At 37.5% G+C, this 20973-nt stretch overlaps 3 protein-coding genes across 3 annotated transcripts; 1 reads left to right on the top strand and 2 right to left on the bottom strand.

Annotated features, from left to right (window-relative positions):
- The first annotated feature begins 641 nt into the window (after positions 1-641).
- Positions 642-5119, top strand: mex3c (mex-3 RNA binding family member C). The gene is made up of 3 exons (XM_079419135.1): positions 642-719; positions 835-1346; positions 3075-5119. Exons 2-3 carry the CDS (start codon positions 863-865, stop codon positions 4163-4165), a joined length of 1575 nt encoding a protein of 524 aa, XP_079275261.1. The 5' UTR covers positions 642-719; positions 835-862; the 3' UTR covers positions 4166-5119.
- A 1922-nt stretch (positions 5120-7041) lies between these two features.
- smad4b (SMAD family member 4b) lies at positions 7042-16443 on the bottom strand. Its single transcript, XM_079419709.1, has 12 exons — positions 16371-16443; positions 14976-15320; positions 14071-14245; positions 13950-13979; positions 12997-13209; positions 12746-12850; positions 12610-12660; positions 11483-11666; positions 10974-11142; positions 9867-10005; positions 8468-9146; positions 7042-8199 (listed from the first exon to the last, which is right to left on the bottom strand). The coding sequence occupies exons 2-11, from the start codon at positions 15213-15215 to the stop codon at positions 8935-8937; spliced, it is 1518 nt and encodes a 505-aa protein (XP_079275835.1). The 5' UTR covers positions 15216-15320; positions 16371-16443; the 3' UTR covers positions 7042-8199; positions 8468-8934.
- Positions 16444-17167: 724 nt separating this feature from the next.
- elac1 (elaC ribonuclease Z 1) lies at positions 17168-20460 on the bottom strand. Its single transcript, XM_079420200.1, has 3 exons — positions 20193-20460; positions 18841-19317; positions 17168-18527 (listed from the first exon to the last, which is right to left on the bottom strand). Exons 1-3 carry the CDS (start codon positions 20347-20349, stop codon positions 18043-18045), a joined length of 1119 nt encoding a protein of 372 aa, XP_079276326.1. The 5' UTR covers positions 20350-20460; the 3' UTR covers positions 17168-18042.
- Positions 20461-20973: the final 513 nt, after the last annotated feature.

The following is a 20973-nucleotide window of genomic DNA, read 5'->3' as shown; positions in this document are numbered from 1 at the left end:
TCATTCAAACCTCAATAAACAAACAAACATGTATTATTCTTTAATAAACAAGGTTAAACACTAGAATAATAATAATAATGATGATGATGATGATGATGAAGTCTTATTTATATGCTTCAGCAAGTAATGTAAATTTAAATATAACATATTAGTGTTACATTACATACAAAAAAATGAGGAAGAAACCAATAATATTACACATAAAAAAGCCTAAAGCAGAAGTGAAATCACAAAACAACTTGAGGAAATTATACTACTTTATCATTTAAAAAGTCCATTCATTTATAGCCTAGTTCCTCTAAAGAGTTTGTACGGCCAAAATAAATTGAAATGTAAAGTTTTGGCTGATAACGAAACCAATATTATAAGAGATATTGAATTTCAATAGAAATTTCCTAATAGAAAAAATGCCTAAAGCAGAATTCAAATAATAACAAAACAAAGGGGAATCTAGATTAAATATTTTTTTTGTATTTTTTAGTATTATTTAAAAATTTTAAAAGTGTTATTAATTTAAGATTAGTTCCTCTAAAGTGTTTTATGGCCCAAATAAATAGACATGTGGAAAACTACACTGTTCCTCCGCGCCGGTGTGTGGCGCTGCGGCGGCAGACCGGCTGTTCACCAACCTGCGCGAGGATCCCCGAAGAACCGTAAACAAAGAGATCCAACCGAACAGGGTCACGGAACCACGGCTGCCGCTGCTAAAAACATCAGCTGTAAGTTGAAATACACTGAACACACTTATGAATCGCTTATTCTAGTGCTGTACACTTGGAAAGTGCGGAGAACTCATTGTCGTGGCACTTTTGTTTGTTTCTGTGTGTCCCGCAGTGAAAGCAGGACACGTTGTTGGTCGAGCATGCCCAGTAACGCGGCTCAACTCCTGGAGTCAGACGATACTGAACCGGACCTCCCGGTACCAGTACAGAACCTGAGCGGGTTGCGCCTCCGGGGTGAAGAGAGTCCATCAGAACTACATGATACTTCTCATCTGGGAGTCCTGGGTGCGGTTTTGGACCTCCAGCCCTTGTCCCAACCTGGATCAGAGGAGGAAAACGCCACCACTACTAACAATAACAACATCATTAGACATGATGCTGATCTAGAGCAGCTGAGAGCCCGGGCCCTCACAGCCATGGAGGCCCTGGGGACCGGTGGGCTCTTCCAGGACGGGCCGGGCGAGTCCCAGGGTTACCAGGTTCAGGGGAGCATGATGATGGCGATGATGATGATGCAGGAGGGTGAGAGGTGTGCGCTCAATACCAGGAGGAAGAGCGTTAACACAACAGAGTGCGTGATGGTGCCCACATCTGAGCATGTGGCAGAAATAGTTGGTCGGCAAGGTGGGTTTGTTTGGTTGTTAATGTGTCATCTTTGATTTTCTACAATCGTGACTCACTTTTCAACAGTGTTCAGGTCAGGTGGATTAGTGATTCATATTTGTACTCGCCCTGCTGATATTCTCACAGACCTCACCTCATGAATTATAATCATTTTATTATATAAACAAAAATAAACAATATAATTAAATTATTTATATATATATATATATATATATATATATATATATATCAATTATTAATAAGTATTATTAATCATATATGTTATCAATAATACATAAATAAGCATATAATGCAATATAGTATAACCTTTTTGTATTATTAATAAAATAATCATATTAATATAAACACTTTAATATAATTTTACCAAAATATATTTTGTATTTTTCGTTAAAGTGCAAGTTTAGTTACCAGAAAGTTCTACATTTTAAATAAATAAATAAAAGTTATCCATCTTTTGTAGTATATTTCAAAACCTGAATTAACTTTGAACCAGGGTTATTATAGTTAACTCAAACAGAAACTAAAACCAAAAAAACGCCCATTTCATTACTTGAGCAAAAATAAACGTTAACTAAAAAAAAGAATTTCAGTTGGCAACAGTTCTCATTTTATTTTAGTGTAACTAAAATAACTAACTAGATATACTAAAATAATTAAGTCTATAAATTAAACAATAAAAATAGACATGTATAAATAAAACAAAAACTACTAAAAATGGCAAAAAAAAAACTAAATTACTAAAAATGTATTGAGATTTCTACATAATCTAAAAGCTGAATAAATAACTTTCCATTAAACCATACAACTTTCCATTAATGTATGGTTTGTTAGGATCGGGCAATTTTTGCCCGATCCTAACAAACTTTAATTTACAAAAAAAAATTGTAAATTTCCTACTGTAAATATATCAAAACTTAATTTTTGATTGGTAATATGCATTGCTAAGAACGTCATTTGAAAAATTTTAAAGGCGATTTTCTCAATATTTCGATTTTTTGCACCCTCAGATTCCAGATTTTCAAATAGTTGTATCTCGGCCAAATATTATCATATCCTAACAAACCATACATCAATGGAAAGCTTATTTATTCAGCTTTGGGATGATGGAGAAATCCCAATTTCAAAAAATTGACTCTTATGACAGGTTTTGTGGTCCAGGGTCACATATACCCAGGTGAAAAACAAGTGCACTTCCATAATGCACTTAAAGTGCTCTATTTTCGCGCACTAATTTTGTACTTAATATACTAAAAATGATCCTTTAGTACTTCTTAAGATAAACTTAAGATCATCTAAGTGTACTCAACTGTGCTATTTTGAGACACCATGAATATGAACTAAAATGCACTTTTAGCATACTATCTTTAGGTACACTTTAAGTACATTATGGGAGTGCACTTGTTTTTCACCTGGGTATGCTTGCACTGACATCATTGAACTGCATGTGTCATGTACACTATAGATTACAGCTGCCCCACTTATCTGTAATGACGTGACATTCCTTCACTGCACTGGATGAAAACAAGTTGTGTAATACTAACATGTGAACTAACACACTGACAACCCCTGTTACCATATCAAGTCTGTTAGTATTGACCAATCAGCATCCAGGACTGCACTAATTACTACTGAGAAAAGCTCACTTGTCTGTCACTGTGATTGATTGATTGATTGATAGTCTTAAGATAGCAAAGTGTTGACTTGTCTTAGTATTTCTGTTCTCCTCAGGTTGCAAAATCAAAGCTCTGAGAGCAAAGACCAACACTTACATCAAAACCCCTGTGAGAGGAGAGGAACCAGTGTTTGTAGTGACCGGTCGAAAGGAGGACGTCATCATGGCCAAGCGCGAGATTCTGTCCGCTGCCGAGCATTTTTCCCTCATACGGGCGTCTCGGAACAAAGTGGCACCGACAAACAGCATTCCTTGCCATCCAGGACAGACCACCATCCAGGTTCGGGTGCCGTATCGAATGGTAGGTCTTGTGGTGGGGCCAAAAGGAGCGACTATCAAGAAGATCCAGCAGCAAACCCACACCTACATCGTCACGCCAAGCCGTGACAAAGAACCGGTGTTTGAGGTGACCGGGATGCCCGAGAACGTGGATCGAGCTCGGGAGGAGATCGAGGCTCATATTGCGATGCGCACCGCGGGAAGTGTGGACACCACTGTGGATGATGACGATTTCCACTACAACGGCACCGATGTTGGTTTCGAGTCAGGCAGCAATGGAGCCTGGCTCTTCTCCGGCGGTGTTTCAAACTTCCACAGCAATGCCGCAGGCTATCGCAACGACAGCTCCAGCTCGCTCGGAAGCAACTCTAGCGAGTCCTACTACAGCGGGAAAGGCAGCGCGGTGGCGGATCTCAGTCCCGGCAGCAGTGGAGGCACGTTCTGGTTCGGCGATTCCCAGTTGCCTTTGGGATCCGAGGATCCTGCGGGATACGACGGGCTAACGATGACTGCGCCATCCGCCAATCCAACACTGTGGAGCGCTCTCGAGCGGGGAGGCGCGAGTTTGCCCACTACACCTAGGCTCTCTCCGTCCATTCTGGCCCGTCTGTCTCCGTCTCTTCCGGAGGATCATCTGCTGGTTCGGTTGGTGCAGGAGAATTCCCAGAGCCTCCCGGCCTTTGGTTCCGCATTTTCCCCGTCTAGCGACAGCACAGGCTCCAGCTCTCCACCGGACGTGCGCACTTACCCCAAACACAGCCAGGTTCCTGCGTGCGTACGCTGCGGAGACAACGTGGCGGCGCTTGTCCTGGGCGGGCAAAACCTTGTTTGTTTGGAGTGTTCCAACTCCATCCTGCAAAACGCATAGAGAGAGGAAAAAAAATTGGGATGGGGAGGAGTAAACTGGGTTGTTATTTTTTTTTTACATTGAAATACTTCTTCCTTATTACGTTGAAATAACTGGGACATGCAGGTTTTTGATTAGTAACCACATTTGAATTCATCTCAAAGATTTGCGTTTAGCTGCCGCGAGCAGCGCTGGGGTTTAGCAGTGCTAAATTGCCATCACTTGTGTTTTTTGTTGTTTTGTTTTCAAAGTATCGACTTGTTTGTTTACATTTTTCATGTGCCTGATTCCATGATGGTGGTGGTGTGGCGATGTTGCTGCGAAAGCATCTGTAGCCTTTAGTTTCTGTTTCACAACACTAGAGTTGAGCAGTACGCGATCATAACGAGCCGTCCTGAACTCCACCGGATCACTTTGAGCATCTCCGTACGCAATACGTAATTGAAGGGCGATGAAAGGAATAGTTCACCCTAAAATTCAAATTTGCTGAAAATGTGCTCGCCCTCAGGCCATCCAAGATGGATGAGTTTGTTTCTTCATCAGAACAGATTTGGAGAAGTTTAACATTACATCACTTGCTCTCCAATGGAGAAAGCAATATTATGGATAGCGGATGATGGGTTTGTTTCTTATTTCTGACGGCACCCATTCACTGCAGAGCATCCATTGCTGAGCAAGTGATGTAATACAACATTTCTCAGAATCTGTTCTGATTAAGAAACAAACTCCTCTACATCTTGGATGGTCTGAAGGTGAATACATTTTCAGGTAAAGTATTTCTTTAAACGTGAGCAAAATGAATTTGCGCGAATGAATTACTCATGAATCAGTTCGTGCATAAATTACATGCAGGTAGTTTTTAGATCAATTTAAACATTGCTTATGTTTCAAACCAATTTTGCATTCAATTAAATATTTCCATCCACATATTTGTATGCAAAATTTGGATATCGTATTTAAAAAGCAGGATGGAAGTAGTGCTGTCAAATGATTAATCACATTAATTATAATTATTATTATGATTAATCTCATCCAAAATGTTTTTGTTTACATAATATATGTATGTGTATTCTGTATATAATTATATATACATACACACACAGTATATATTTTGAAAATACATGTATTTCTATGATGTATAAATTTATATTATATAAATATATTTAATTTATAAATGTAACATATTTTTCTGAAATATATACATGCATGTGTGTGTATTTATATAAATGTAATAAATACACAATGCACATGTATATTATGTAAACAAAATCTTTTATTTTGGATGTGATTAATCATTTTGACAGCATTAGATGGAAGTGCCAAGATGTGCACTAAAATAAAAAAATGCATATAGAATATGTTTGTGCTCGATTGAGGCGTCTAGATTTTTTGGTTGAGAATAGAATGTGCACAAATTATGATGGAAAAGAAATTACCAAATAAACTCCTGGAGGTGCATTAAAGAAAGTCAGCACCCAATTGCTTTCCTAAACATCAGGTTTTCTCCAAAAGCACCAACTTTTTATTATTTTATTACCAATTTTTCCAGGAGTGAAGAATTTATTCTCTTGAACGCATGGGGTTTTATTCTCAAAAGTTTTATGCGATGTTTCAGATTCACAACTTTTGACGGAAATGATAATTAGAGTGAACTGTTTCACGCACAAAGTTGCATTACAGTATGTGTTTGTAAAGACCCTCTCTTTGCCTTAAATGAATGGGTCCTGCCAGAACATCGTACCGAGAGGGATGGGTCGTTTAGGACCTAAGAGGAGTGATTTTGTCAAAGATAATGTAGTATAAACTTCTCAAAGTGTAGGTTGACACGGCTACTTGCGCAAACACCACTAAACTCAGAGAAACTGAGGCATCAGATATCCATAACCTCTCAAGATTCACCTTGAAAGGATTTTTTTTTTTTTTTACAATTTTGTAGTATGTCTGTAGTTTATATTTCATATTCAAATACACACATATATATATAAGATTTAAGATATATATATCCGGCGAGCAGTTGGCTGCCGTAAGTATTAGCTTGTAGAGTATTGATGTTAGGTACTATAGAGCAGGAAAGAGCACACCTGCATGTTTTATTATCTAACGATTCCTAAACTGCAACAAAAAAGCCAAGGATCCAATATAAATATATACACGCTGCATTAGGTCTGCATACTACCACGTTATGAACAAAATAAAAGTCCTAAGTTAAACATGACTAGGAATTTTATGTTTATCAGAGGGATTTTTTACCGTCACACTGCAACAATGTTTCTGTATTTGACAATTTTACTGTTCTTTTAATATGTATATACATTTATGCAGGGACATGAAGGCATATGAGTTGTATTCTTAAAGTTTCAAATATATTTTATGATAAATGGCCTTACTGTCCTGTGGCCAAAGCACTAATATTATATATTTGCTGTAAAAAAGAATCAAGATTTTTATTTTTCTGATATTAAAAGTTCCTTAATAAATTGTTTCATTTAAAACCTATGTGCTCTGTGTGATTTGAGTTTTACCTTCGGCTAGGGCTCATCCGTATTTTTGCATCTCAAGCTTCGTCGAACTGTTGTTGCGAAAATCAATCTATGAATAAAATATCTGATGAAATTCATGAAAAGCACAAATATTGGAACTAAAAGATTTATGACATTAATTTCTCTTAGCTTTTTTTTTTTTCAAATACTGGAACCAAGTGATTCCCAAAAGTTCTCCCAAAAACTGCCACGGTAACCACATTTTCAGCAAAAATACTGCCGCCATAAATTATATTGATTTCAATGCAGTGGAAGCTGTTGCATTTTGGTAGAAATTTTTGGACCATGGTAAATTTTCAGCCTCATGGTAATCCTTCCAGCATCCAATTTTTTACACAAAAAACACTGACGCAATTTTATATAATGACCAACCATTTAAAAAAAATACAAACCAGTTTGCCACATTTAATAGTTTCAGAAAGAACAGCTGCATTGTTAAATGACATTAATGACTGAAAGCCATGAAATACAATTACTGTATTCTCATAGCTACAGTACTGTAATAGTATGTTTCAGTTAGTCTTCTGTTGATGAACATGAACAGAAAAGCACTAATAAGTGAAGAAACACACTGGAAAATAGTGTTTGGTGATGAGTTTTTGGCTCAAGGTCTGCATTTAAAGTCACACCAGAGGTGTTCAGCTGGGATCAGGACTTGGCTTTCTGCAGACCAGTCAAGTTCTTCCACACTGACTCAATCAATCATGTCTCCAATTGCAATTGGCTCCATCGCCGAGAAATCATAACTCATGTCTTCCAATAGTCTAAAACAGATGTCTGGATGCAGGATTGTTGAGACACAGCCCTTTCAGGGAACGTTTAGGGAAAATCTTTACCGGTGATAAAGTAATCAAGTGCTTGATATACATGAGTTAGCATTAAAGTTATAAAAAATGCAAAATAAAAACAAATTAACACACACAAAGGACAACATTCTGGCCACATACTCATTGCAACGATTTGGAAGTGACAATAGTGTTTTCTTGCAGAAGTGAACCCCATAAGTTACTGTCCCACATGCCTTGTTCATCAAAAACAAGCTGAACAAAATTTAGGCTCTATATGTTCATAAAATATCATTTCTGATATGTATATAGCTGAATGAACTGCTGCATTCAAATCAATGCAAATTATATTAATATTTAATTTGTGTAAATATTTAGCTTGTTTTGTGATGGTTTGTTTCATAAAATGATGTAAATTGTTGCATTAAATTAAATAATTTATTTACACCACCATTCAAGTTGAACATTTTTAATGTTTTTGTAAGAAGTCTTGTGTGCTTATGTGGGTTGTATTTATTTGATCCAAAATACAGTAAAAAAAAAAACTTTTATTATTCTGAAATATTTTTACAATTTAAAATAACAGTTTTCTACCTGCATTCAATTTAATGCAATTATTTACATAATCGTTAATGAATGCAACAATTTTTGTCATATGGAATTTTCATCTACAGAGTTCCTAAAACCTTTCAATTCAATGCCATAATTTACAAGAAAATGGTTTTATGAACTAAAATAGTGATCAAACTCCATCGCACACCTGCAAGTGATAGGTGCGTAGGACAAAGGACCAACCAGGTGGATCGCCTCAACAGACAAGCAATTCCCGCACACTATCGTAACTTGCAAAAAAGTAATATTTATTAACTAACACAACGTTTCGGTCACACGACCTTCATCAGATGAAGGTCGTGTGACCGAAACGTTGTGTTAGTTAATAAATATTACTTTTTTGCAAGTTACGATAGTGTGCGGGAATTGCTTGTCTGTTTATGAACTAAAATGAAAGATACATTTCTTAGTAAATTGTCAAATTATTGCATTTGATTTTTTCAGATGATTTGCACAAGGTTCATCTGTGTTGTGTGAATGATGGTGTGCACAGAACATCAAACTCTGAAGAGCAGTGACATCGGTTTTTCACTGCAGTGTGTATGTGGCCACTGTACACATCTGACTGACACTGGATTAAATGCAATATGAAGTCTCTGCACATCTCCACTCCAACCATTTCCTGTTTGAAATTCAAAAGTGAAGGTCTCAAAAAAAGGGTGATTTTACTGTGTTTTGATGAACAGTCCTGTTGGATCGATCAGAGTTAGTGTTGCTTTGTAGTATTGCTGGTTTTCAACATTTTGCCAGACGGCGTAACAAATCAGTGAAGACTCTGCTGACGTTCGTGGCTAAGCGGAGTCATTTTGAGCAATATGCACTGTAATAAGGTTGAAAGTTAAACGTCCGAGCATCAGTCCAGAGGTTGTGGGTCGGCTATAGGCATGGTGTGCAGAACCTCGTCCAAGAGCTGCAGGGCACGGTGCAAATGAATTTCGATCCAACACGGGGTTTCCTTGATGCTCTGGCGAGGGTAATCGGGACCCCAGCCCTTCACGAAGCTCATGCGCAGAATGCAGAGACGCCGCAGGTCATCCACGCCGATGCCTGCCGCGGCAGACAGACCTGAGGACAGGCGGAGGGATCATTACTACACCCAGGAAACACTGCAAGAGTATTTTAGTACACTGCATCGGCGGGAGAATGAAGATGGTCAAGAACCATTAACAGAACTGAACGCCAATAAAATTATACGGTGCCATTTAAAAAACAAAACCATCAAGGAAACCCAATGTCATGAAAAAAAGTTGGTTCCAGTATTTAGTAGGTTTTAATGAACTGTTAACAGAAATTAATGTCATCAAATTAATTATTTCTTCAAAAAAAAAAAAAAAAACTTACTAGAACTGAATGTCATGAAAATCATTTGGTTTTAAAGAACCATTACAGCACCTGATTGTTATGAAAATAAAAATATATATATATATATATATAAACGAATAAAATAAATAAAGAATCCTTATAGGGTCCGAACATCCTGAAAATCACTTGGTTCCAGTATTTTATCTATTTACTTTATTATATATATATATATATATATATATATATATATTTTTTTTTTTACAAAGAACCATTATAGGATCCAAACGTCATGAATCACTTGGTTCCAGTATTTGAAGAAAAAAAAAAGTTAAGAGAAATTAATGTCATAAATCTTTTAGTTCCAGTATTTAAAAAATAAATAAAAAACATGAATGGAACCTAATGTCACAAAAGAAAAAAAATGGCAAAAAACTGATGTAATCTGGATCTATACATGTACAAACGAACGTTAGTAAGACTGACTGATAGCAGGGGCGATGCCTCCCACTGAACCCGGGCCTGGGATGTTTCCCGCCACCGCAGCCGCCTGCGCAGCTGCCGCAGCCTGAGCCGTCGCCGCCTGCTGCTGCATCTGCCGATGACACTGACGCAGATCAAACACCTGCAGACACAAAACACAGACCTCATGCAGCCTCACGATATTCAGTAGTGATGCTGAATTACTGTTCTGCCACACTTTGTGTTAGTTAAAGCCACGGAAAGGTCACTATTAAGATGCAAACTTGTTACACTGCCCTGAAGCAGCACAAATACTACAAGATACTTCAATATCTTAAATGTAGTACATGACCTTCATAAATTAATTCTGCTGCCAATACACACAAAATAAAATCATTTGTTAAATGCTGTAGTTGACTAGGTTTTGACTTCTAATTTTTTTAGTTGCATTTAGTTTATATATATCAGCAAGTTCAATGCGGTTATATTAACTGAGATCTTTATTGTTCTTAGCTGAAATAATGATGTTTGTAAACAGAAAAAAATATTTTGTAAACAATGATTAAATGTTAATATTCTGATTGTAAATATAGATCATGATCTAATAATATTTCATTAATATTGTTAATACTTTCATTGTGCAAATATTATTTAATTACTAATGAATACTAATTATATATTAATACTATTTTGGTTGAAAACAAATAAGATTTAATATTATTATTTAATGCTGATAATTATTTAAAATCTATTATGTAATATTACTAAAAAAAATATTTGCTTACAGGGAAGCATCAATAGCATGAAAAATATATACATATTACTAATATTTTTTATTAAAAACTTAAATATGACTGAATCATTCATTTTTTACATTTCAAAGACAACGCCACCTTAAATAGCCTAACTGTTGTTTTTATTAGTAGACTAACTAGTAGTAGTGTGGCTAACTCAAAAAAAGTTGCTTGATTGTAGTTTAACTACTTAAAAATATCAAAATTTCTATACTTCAAAAGAATATCACTCTGGACATTAAAATGTCCAAGAAGATACTTTTGTTTCTTGGTGAAGATTTCAGTATACTGTAAATAAGCAGGTGGAGTGGGTGATGGAGGTCAGCGCTTGTGTTACCTTGATGTAGGCACTGGGGTAAATCTTGTGGACGGCATCACCCGGAGCTCGTCCAGCCTCGCGGTCCAGATAATAGCTCTGGACAAACACAGCGTGGTCACTGAGACAGCGCACCCACACGTCCCCCTCGCCTTTACACTCCAGCTGAACACCTTTACCGATGTGAAGCCTGCAGGACAGAAAACACAGAGCGCTTCAGAAGGGAGAATTGTGGGTAGGTGTGGAGGAGAAAAGACAAAAATGTCATTCAACGCTGTTGGTTACATTTCTTAATGACCATGGTTATAATCAATAGAAATCATTTTGATTATAAACAAATATGATTTATTATTAATGATTTAATATTACTAATATTCTGATAATAAACAAACAATATTATTTAAAATGTTTATTGTTAACATTTTTTATTATAAACCATAAAAAACAAATATGACATAAAATATCATAGTATCTCAATAACACTAAAACAGCACTGATAAGGGTTACCGGTGATTTTATAATTATAATACCTGGCTCTCTCGATGGCCTCTGTGCGATGTACGTTACTCAGCTGGCCGAGGCAGAAGCGGTCTCCACCCGACGGGTCAACATAACCGTCCACCGTTACGACGGGACAGTTAGACAGCACCTTAAACGTCTCGCCCACCTGAATGTCCATCTCAAAATACGCAATCGAGCACCAGTAATCTGGCGCTGAGAGAAAGAGCACAGTTACAAATCAGTTAGTGCATTTAACCCTTATATCATAGGATTTGAATATGAATTCTGAAATATGCATATTTAAAATGTTAAATTAAAGCTGCATTCATATTTTGATTCCTTCTTCGATGCACTGTATGTATGTACTTCACCGATGATGGGAAAGTGCATACTGGACATTGCTGCATGTAAAAACTATGTTACATGTTACAATACTAATACTGCAGTACATGATAAGGTGATGTACTGGTAAAATTAACTCAACTTCATCTGTTCTGCAAAGGGTTGTGGATAATATTAGCCCAAAGAGGCTCTACAGATATATACTTTCTATTCATACATACTGCATACTATAGATACAACATTTACCAGGAATAATATATGATCCACACATCTTTGGCATGTGTGACCCTGGATCACGAAACCAGTCATAAGGGTCAATTTTTCGAAATTAAGATTTATACGTAATCTGAAAGATGAATAAATAAGCTTTCCATTGATGTATGGTTTGTTATGATAGGACAATATTTGGCGGAGATTTGCTAATTTGCAAATATGGAATCTGAGGGTGCAACATCAAAATATTGAGAAAATCACCTAATTAAGTACTTAGCTATGCATATTACTAATCAAAAATTAGCTTTTGATATATTTACAGTAGGAAATTTACAAAATATCTTCATGGAACATGATCTTAATATCCTAATGATTTTTGGCATTAAAGAAAAATCAGTAATTTTGACCCATACAATGTGTTTACTTTAAAGAGCTTGAGCATTTCAAGCAGCAGACAACAAAACTACAGCATGTGCTTATAATAAACAGAATGTTATCATGCGTTGGTGTTAGTTATTGCTATAGTTATCGTTCTTGATGTGAACGGGCCTTAATTTTTATTTCACATACTATAGTATCTCCAGTGTGTTTTATTCCTCACCTGGATGGGTGGATATGGGCGGCTGGAACGCCAGCTCATTATGGACTGACCCTGACCAAGACAGACAAAGAGAATCATTTAATGATGAGAGTAAAACAGGCAGCGATGGTAGCTCGGGGTGGTTCTAGTGACTCACAGTACTGGCCCGTGTGAGGAAGAGGAGGGTGGTGCTGCAAGTGGCCATTCTGATGAGGGATGCTGGGAGGAAAACTGCTTCCTCTGGGCCATGAGCTGGGGGCATCTAATGGAGGAAAACATGTGGACACTCATAAAGCTATATCATCTATATCAGAGCATTAGTAACCAGGAACATGTTGATTTATAGCTATAAGATGTATGAAGTGGTGCATGACATGTAAACAGGAGATGCATGAAATAATGACTTACTAGTTGGCCCGGCAGCCATACTGGTGAATGCGGAAGTGGAGGCAGAGCTTGCGGAGTCAGCTGGTGGCAGGAGGGCGGGGCTGTTGAAAGCGTCGGGCGGGGCGGAGGAAGAGGCAGTGTGCTGGATGGTTTGAATACAGATACCTCCATCAGCAGCAGAATGAGACGGCTGAGCATCAAACTCATCCTTCACCAGGGGATCTACACTCGGACCTACACATACACGCGCAAAATCACTTATCATCACATGATCATTATAGCAAAACAAATTCCACTAGGAAACAGACTGTACATTATCCTGTTTATTTCACAGCTAATTCGCAAATAAAAAGACATGAAATATTTATTTTTATAATTATATATTATATAATTTACTTTTTTTGCTACGTCAGAGAGTGATATGGGAGAGATTGGGGTCTGTAAGGTTTTTACATTCTTTTGAAAGTCACTTCTGCTCACCAAGGCTGCATTTATTTGACCAAATATATAGTAAAAACTGTAATATTGTGAAATATTATTCAAGTTTTATAGTTAAATATATTGTATATCTGTAATGCAAAGCTGAATTTTCAGTCTTCAGAGTCACATGATCCTTCAGAAATCATTGTAATATGCTAATTTGCTGCTCAAAAAACATGCATTATTATCAGTTGAAAATAGTTATGCTTTTTTATATAATATTCTTTTCAAATATTTTATACTATAGTATTCTTTTAAAATGTTTAACATTTTAAAATAAACCATGATCCTTTTTTTCAGAATTCTTATTCTAGAAAGTTCAAATAGAAATAGAAATTGTTTTTCTAATATTATAAAATGTCATTACTGCTACTGTCCCCAAACTTTTGAATGGTATTCAAAAATTGAAAATCAGTATTTTACAATTTCATACAATTTAAAAAAATATATAAATGTAATTTTTTTTTAAATAATGAAATTAAGAGCGCCCTCACCTGGGCCGCCCAGAGTCAGAACAGACAGATCTGAAAATGGAAAGAGAGAGATCTTGTAAATAAGAATTATTCTACATAAGAAAAGTTTCAAATCACAGCAAGACAACAGAAAGCAACTCACCGATGCTTGGAGACACGACCCTCTCGTAGTGGTATGGATTCACACACACGCTGTCGAATTTCAGGTCAAAGGCAAACTGGCAGTATTTCACATGTTTCAGCTCGTTCTTGTGCAGGTCCGGCCATCGCCACAGCCGTGTGTATATGACATGAGGAAATCCTTTACGACCAGCCACCTGAGGAACAAATAAAATGCATTCAAACATCACAGCTGAGCTGTGGTTACAGAAGTTAAGATACAGGACAGAGTTCCCTTTTCTAAAATCCTAGGAATAGTTCAGTGACCAAAAAATTTAAATCTGCTGAAAATACTCACTCTCAGGCCATCCAAGATGTAGATGAGTGTGTTTCTTCAAAGGATCAGATTTGGTGAAATGCATTACATCACTTGCTCACCAATGAATCCTCTGCAGTGAATGGGTGCCGTCAGAATGAGACAGTCTATCCCCATCACCCATCAAGTACGTTTACAAGTGAACACAGTCCAAAACTGTCAGTGGATTTTGATGTGAAAGGACAACAGGGGAGGGACTTTTTTACTAGAAGAAGCATTATTATGGATTATGGACTTTTAACCAGAAGCAACAGTTTGAATTTAAAAACGTCTCGATGGGTTTGTTTCTTACAAACACAGCTTTTGGCTTCATAAGACATTAACTGATGGACTGGAGTGGTGTGGATTATTGTGATGTTTTATCAGCTGTTTGGACTCTCATTCTGACGGCACCCATTCACTGCAGAGCATCCATTGCTGAGCAAGTGACAGAAAATGCAAAATTTCACCAAATCTGTGATGAAGAAACTCATCTACATCTTGGATGGCTTGAGGGTGAGTACATTTTCAGCATATTTTCATTTTTGGGTAAACGGTTTCTTAAAATAATAGTTTTTTATAGTCAAACAGACCTGCAGTCTACCGTCTAGCGTGCGTTGTATAGTCACACATTTACTTGGATGAGCTCCGTTCGTAGTGATGGCAGTGATCAGAGAGTCTAACTCATCCCTTTTCTCTTTCAGCTTCTTCACCAAGCTCTCTATCGCTCGTTTGGAGAAAGACTCGCTCTCTCCTCCCTGTCGATGGCACATGAGACTGTGGACGATGCTCAGACAGGCATCATTACTGGTGGGTGTGCTGGAGACGGACATGCTGCTGGAATTACACTCGACCACAGGTGAGAATAAACCAACGTCCTTCAAACCTCCCGAGCGTCTGTCTTCACACCCTGATGTCCAGACATGGTCCACACCAGCCTAAAAACACACACACACACACACACACACACATAGAGACTGTAAGCAAGGCTTAATATACATTCTTTTTTTACTGTGCTTTAGAAAAACAAATGTATGTGTCATGCCTATATTTGATTTGAATAATTGAATTAGATAAACAGATAGACAGACAGATATATAGAGAGGTATGCATGAAACAAATACAGTGAAGTAAATTATGTTTAAGACTTAGTGAAACGAACTAAGAATTTACATACCACATATCATTATTGATGCTATAAATTGATTTGCACACAGTTCTGTTGATATTTGTGACCCTGGAGCACAAAAGCAGTCTTAAGTCGCTGGGGTATATTTGTAGCAATAGCCAAAAATACACCGTATGGGACAAAATTATAGATTTTCTTTTATGCTAAAAATCATTAGGATATTAAGTAAAGATCATGTTCTATGAAGATATTTAGTAAATGGCCTACTGTAAATATATCAAAACTTATTCAAAATTTTTTGATTAGTAATATGCATTGCTAAGGACTTAATTTGAACAACTTTAAAGGCGATTTTCTCAATATTTTGATTTTTTTGCACCCTCAGATTCCAGATTTTCAAATAGTTGCATCTCAGCCAAATATTCTCTTATCCTAACAAACCATACATCAATGGAAAGCTTATTTATTCAGCGTTCATATGATGTATAAATATCAAATTTTGAAAAATTGACCCTTATGACTGGTTTTGTGGTCCAGGGTCACACTTATGCAGAATTATTGGTTAATCGGTTTAATTTAAAACAGTGATGATGGAAACCCATACCATCCCAATGAAGTCATACCGAACAAATTATAAGCACATCATGACACTTAATTATTACAGCAATCAAATATGTGAAAATCCCAGTTCACTCCGACAATACAACTGATATCACTATGAGGCTAACGAGCTAACTGGCTAGCAGATACTCCTGAAGCGTGTGGGGAACGGACAAATAAAGTGCCTACATTAATGCTAGAGTACGATATGAGGCAGGAATTCAAAATAAAATGAGAAATTATCAACAGAAACACTTACGATTCATGGCGTCAAAGCACACAGACGGTCTCTACGTAAGCGTTGTGCCGTCATCGCCGCCGCGAGCGTAAATACGCCCCGCCCACACAACAGCTGGCCAATCTCATGATAGCAGAGGGTACTATAACTACTTACTGCAGTATACTGCACAGTGTATGCAAATTGCCTGCATGCATAGAATTCCTGGAAGACTTGCTATATTTATGCAGTGCGTTTGAATTTATTTCAATTTTGATGAATGAGTTGGAAACAATATCTTCAGTCGGTTTTCCATCAGACTTAAGTTATGTGGCACAGAACTGTTTGAAGTTTTTATTATATAGCACAGGGATGGGCAACTTCGGTCCTGGCGGGCCGGTGTCCTGCAGAGTTTAGCTCCAACCCTAATCAAACACACCTGCCTGTAGCTTTCTAGTGATCTTGAAGACATTGATTAGCAGCTCAGGTGTGTTTGATTAGGGTTAGAGCTAAACTCTGCAGGACAACGGCCCTCCAGGACCGAAGTTGCCCATCCCTGATATAGCACATTGTTTCACATCATTTTAATTAAAGAAATAGAAGGCAGTATATAGTATATACCAGGGCTCCTCAAATCTTACTGGAGGTCCAATCTGCTGCAGAGTTCAGCTCCAACCCTGATCAAACTCACCTGTGATTTTCTAATGATCTTGAAGACTCTGATTAGCAGCTCAGGTGTGTTTGATTAGGGTTAGAGCTAAACTCTGCAGGAGTGGGCCAGATTTGAGGATCCCTGGTATATACAGTACACTTCTGAACATAATTCAAGACTTGACACTCCTAGGATTTCTTTTAATCTGTTGTCTTGACACATCTTTAAACATGACATGCAGAATCATTCCAACTCCTAAAGGTGCATCTTTCTACAAAGATGTGAAAAGCTTGTAATTTCTGCACCATTAGCAACATCAAATGAAAATTGCAAATCTGTTTGATTCAGCTGAGCCTGACGTAACGGATCTAGCTAAGGTGTGAAATTACAGCAGAACAACCTGTCTGACAGATGAAGAAGTGTCTGAATCATGATAATCGTTTATGCAATTTTCTTCGGTGCAGCTAATGACAGAATGCTTATATGCTTTAATTACCATTAACCCTGTAAAACCTGACATATAAAATAATGGAACAGATTTTTTTCTTTTTAACAGAACCAGCTTTTGCACAATTAAATAAAGTTTTAATATTAGTTTTTTATGCATTTATGGCCCTTCATAGTATGATCTAGGTTGGGAAAAACAGCAGAGGCCTGAATGAGCAAAAAATATATAATTTTATGCGGCAAAGAGTAAGATGAAATTCTGATAGCATGTAATGTAAATAACTGAGATCTTTATAACAGTATAGCAGACTAATTTTAAAAAATGCATATAAATCAGACATCTCTATATCTTCCAATAATGTCTCAGTAAGATGATATTTATGTTTAGTTTTATGATAAAAACAATGCAATGCAATACAATGATGAGCTGAAAATGGACATTTTTAGAATTATACTAAAAGGCCTTTTACTTGCTAAAAAGCTTAAACTATCAATCAGACGACAGAAGGCATGTAGTAAATTGAGTGCAACTTTGAGTCAATCAATACACGTATACTCAAAATCAGCTCTACATTTCCTTGTATTAAAATATAATAAAAATGTATCCATAAGGTACTACTGTGTCAAATTTTTCTTGAGCGCAATAGGCAGCGTGAGAAAGTCTTCAGCGAGGATGACCTCCGTCCCCGACCCCTGCAGCACGAGCTCAGCCTGTCTCTTAAGCTGGGTCACGTCGTCGTCGTCTCCATCCCGCTGCAGTGTTTGGGGCTTGTAGCGCTGACTGAAGTGGTGCAGAACCAGTGTTTGTGCGCCGCAGGTGAGCGCCGCCGCAGCAGCCATGCTGGGAGTGCTGTGCCCATGTTCCACAGCCTTCTCCTGCTGCCCGTCCTCCAGCGTGGCCTCGTGCACCAGCACATCGGCCCCCTGACACGCCCGTTTAAACCCCTCCCCCAGCGGCCCGCTGCAGTCCCCCAACACACACACCTTACGACCCTTCAGCGGTGGCTCCAGCACCTCGCCGGCGCTCAGTACACGACCACTATCTAGAGTCACAGACTCGCCATTCTTCAGACGCCCATAGAGAGGTCCTGGTTTCAAACCTGCAAAAGATGACATAAAACAAGATTTATTTTAATCGTAATTTTACAGTTCAATCAACATGGTAACATATCTGCTTAATTACTGATATTACATTTTTACTGTATATACAGGTGTATTATATAATTGGTTGTTGTTTTAACACCATTGGCTATTGGCACTTGATTTAAAAAAAAAAAACACTACCCTCAGGTTACTCCAGGTTCTTTGTACCTCTAATGTGTGTATATTTTAAAATAAACTGCTAAACAGTAAATTAATCAATTACAAATAATAATAAATGAATCAGCTTTTCCCTTTCTGGAAATAAGGTACCTAGTTCTTTCAGCAGCTCTGTGTTTAACCGTCCTGGCCGCTCTCGTTCCAGCACCGAGAATCCGAACGATGGGACTCTGTGGTAGAGCTGGAACGCTTTAACCACAAACTGTTTGTCATCAATGAGGTGGTAACAGTCTGTGTGTGGGTCCAGCTGCATGCTTGTGCCGGGCCGCTCCTGTGGGTGAAGCGTATCGCTGCTGGCGGTCAGAGCAGGACTGAGACACCCCTCCGCGGGACACTGCTCATCCGACGGCTCCAGCTCATGCACCGCATACAGGAAGAGCAGCTGCGAGCTGGACAGCTCTAGCGCCACACGCAGGAAGCGTCTTAACCCCCGCGGGCCGTAGATGTCTACGCAGGGGGAAGGCTGATCCGGCTGAGGGTTCGAGTGCAGACTGATGGTGCACAGCAAACCAGGAAGACCAAACAGATGATCACCATGGAGGTGAGATATGAACACTTTGGTGATTTTGCCTGGACAAGGAACACAGGAAAGTTCAGTTATGTTTTCTTGCTGAAAACGAGTTAAAATAATTATATAACTGTCCTATATATGTGTATATAGTACTGTTATTTGAAAAAAAAAAAAACCTTTTATTCCACAAGAATTAAATTATTATTAACTAACAAATATATATTATTTAAAGCACACACACTTCACTTTCCATAATGCAAAGCAGCACACAAATATACACACACACACTTTTCTTTCATGACAATTAAGCACATTTTGTTCCAAACTGTCATGTATTACACAGGGTTTTTTCCTCAACTGTGATTTTCAATACTGTAACATTATATACAGTCATTGATACAGTATTTGCATTACAACATTTTAAATTAAATACAAAAAAATTCATATCAGAATACATTTCAAAATCCGTTTCATAAGCATAAACTGAAATTTGAATCATTAAAAACATTACAATATTTTTACAGAAGCTTAAATGAAAGAAATCAGTACAAATGCTTTTCTATAACAAATTAAAAGATAGTACAACAATTACTATCAAGATATATTAAAGAATGTTTTATTGCATTAGTGAAAATGATTTTTTTATTTATTATTATAGTAATATTTATTTATTTGGTACGGAATTGTCATTAAAATAAAAATAATTGTCATTAACCAATGTTTCCTCTCCGTTGCTTTTTGTGATCCTTGTTTCTGAGATTGATAGGATTCACTAATGAGGGCACGAACACATCAACAGCACCTCTCTGAAATGAGTTTTAACAGGGTGTGACCTCAAGGTACAGTCAAAGACTGAAGAAGAACAGAAGGCAGAGATACTAAGCAGACGTGCATCAGGGAACAAAGACTATAGAAATCCTTTGCAGGGACTCACTGGCTTTAAGACAGCTCCTCATGAGCTGAGTCTGTGTTCCCTCTCCACAGTCAAACAGCCAGCTCTCGCCTTCAGACCGCAACACGAGCGCAGACGCGCCGCGACTGGGAGACGGGTACGCGGAGCCGGTGCCGAGGAACGTGATGTCCATGGACATTGTGCTGTTTCGTCTGCATGTGACGAATAATAACGTTAAACACTGTTAGAATAAACCGGCACCGCCGCTGTCGACCAGCTGAGCCACCGAACACGTGCTCAAACAACATCCGGGGCACGAGCACGACGCGGACTGAAACATGACTGTCGCGTACTGCTCACTGCGTACTACACACTACTTACTGTTTTCATTGAGTGTACTGCATACTATTTGTAAATAGTACGTAAAACAATCAATTAAACCAATAATTATTCATAAAAAAAGATGTCTGTTTATAACACAATTACTTTCACAAAAACTTATATAATTTGTAATGGTGTCAGTGGACTCATGTACATCTTCACATGCATCAAAGAATAATTGGCAATCTGTGTCCTCAAAGCAGTCTCTAAATTCTTCTGTCCACAGTTGCATCTCATTAGTCACTAATTAAGAAGGCTTATTTTCAGGAACGCTAGAGGTCAGCATAACATCATACACTAATCTAATAGAACCTATTTAACTCTTATTCAACTGTTGTCAGTATTATTTAAAAAATAAATCAGTAAAAAGGAATATGCCAATTGTATATCAGCATACATTATTCATTTAAATGAATTTTAACTTGTGAAAATATATTATAAA

This window comes from Barbus barbus (assembly GCF_936440315.1).
Source record: "Barbus barbus genome assembly, chromosome: 6".
Taxonomy (NCBI): domain Eukaryota; kingdom Metazoa; phylum Chordata; class Actinopteri; order Cypriniformes; family Cyprinidae; genus Barbus; species Barbus barbus.
Note: the sequence above shows the minus strand (reverse complement) of the source record. Positions and strands in the feature narration are given on the sequence as shown.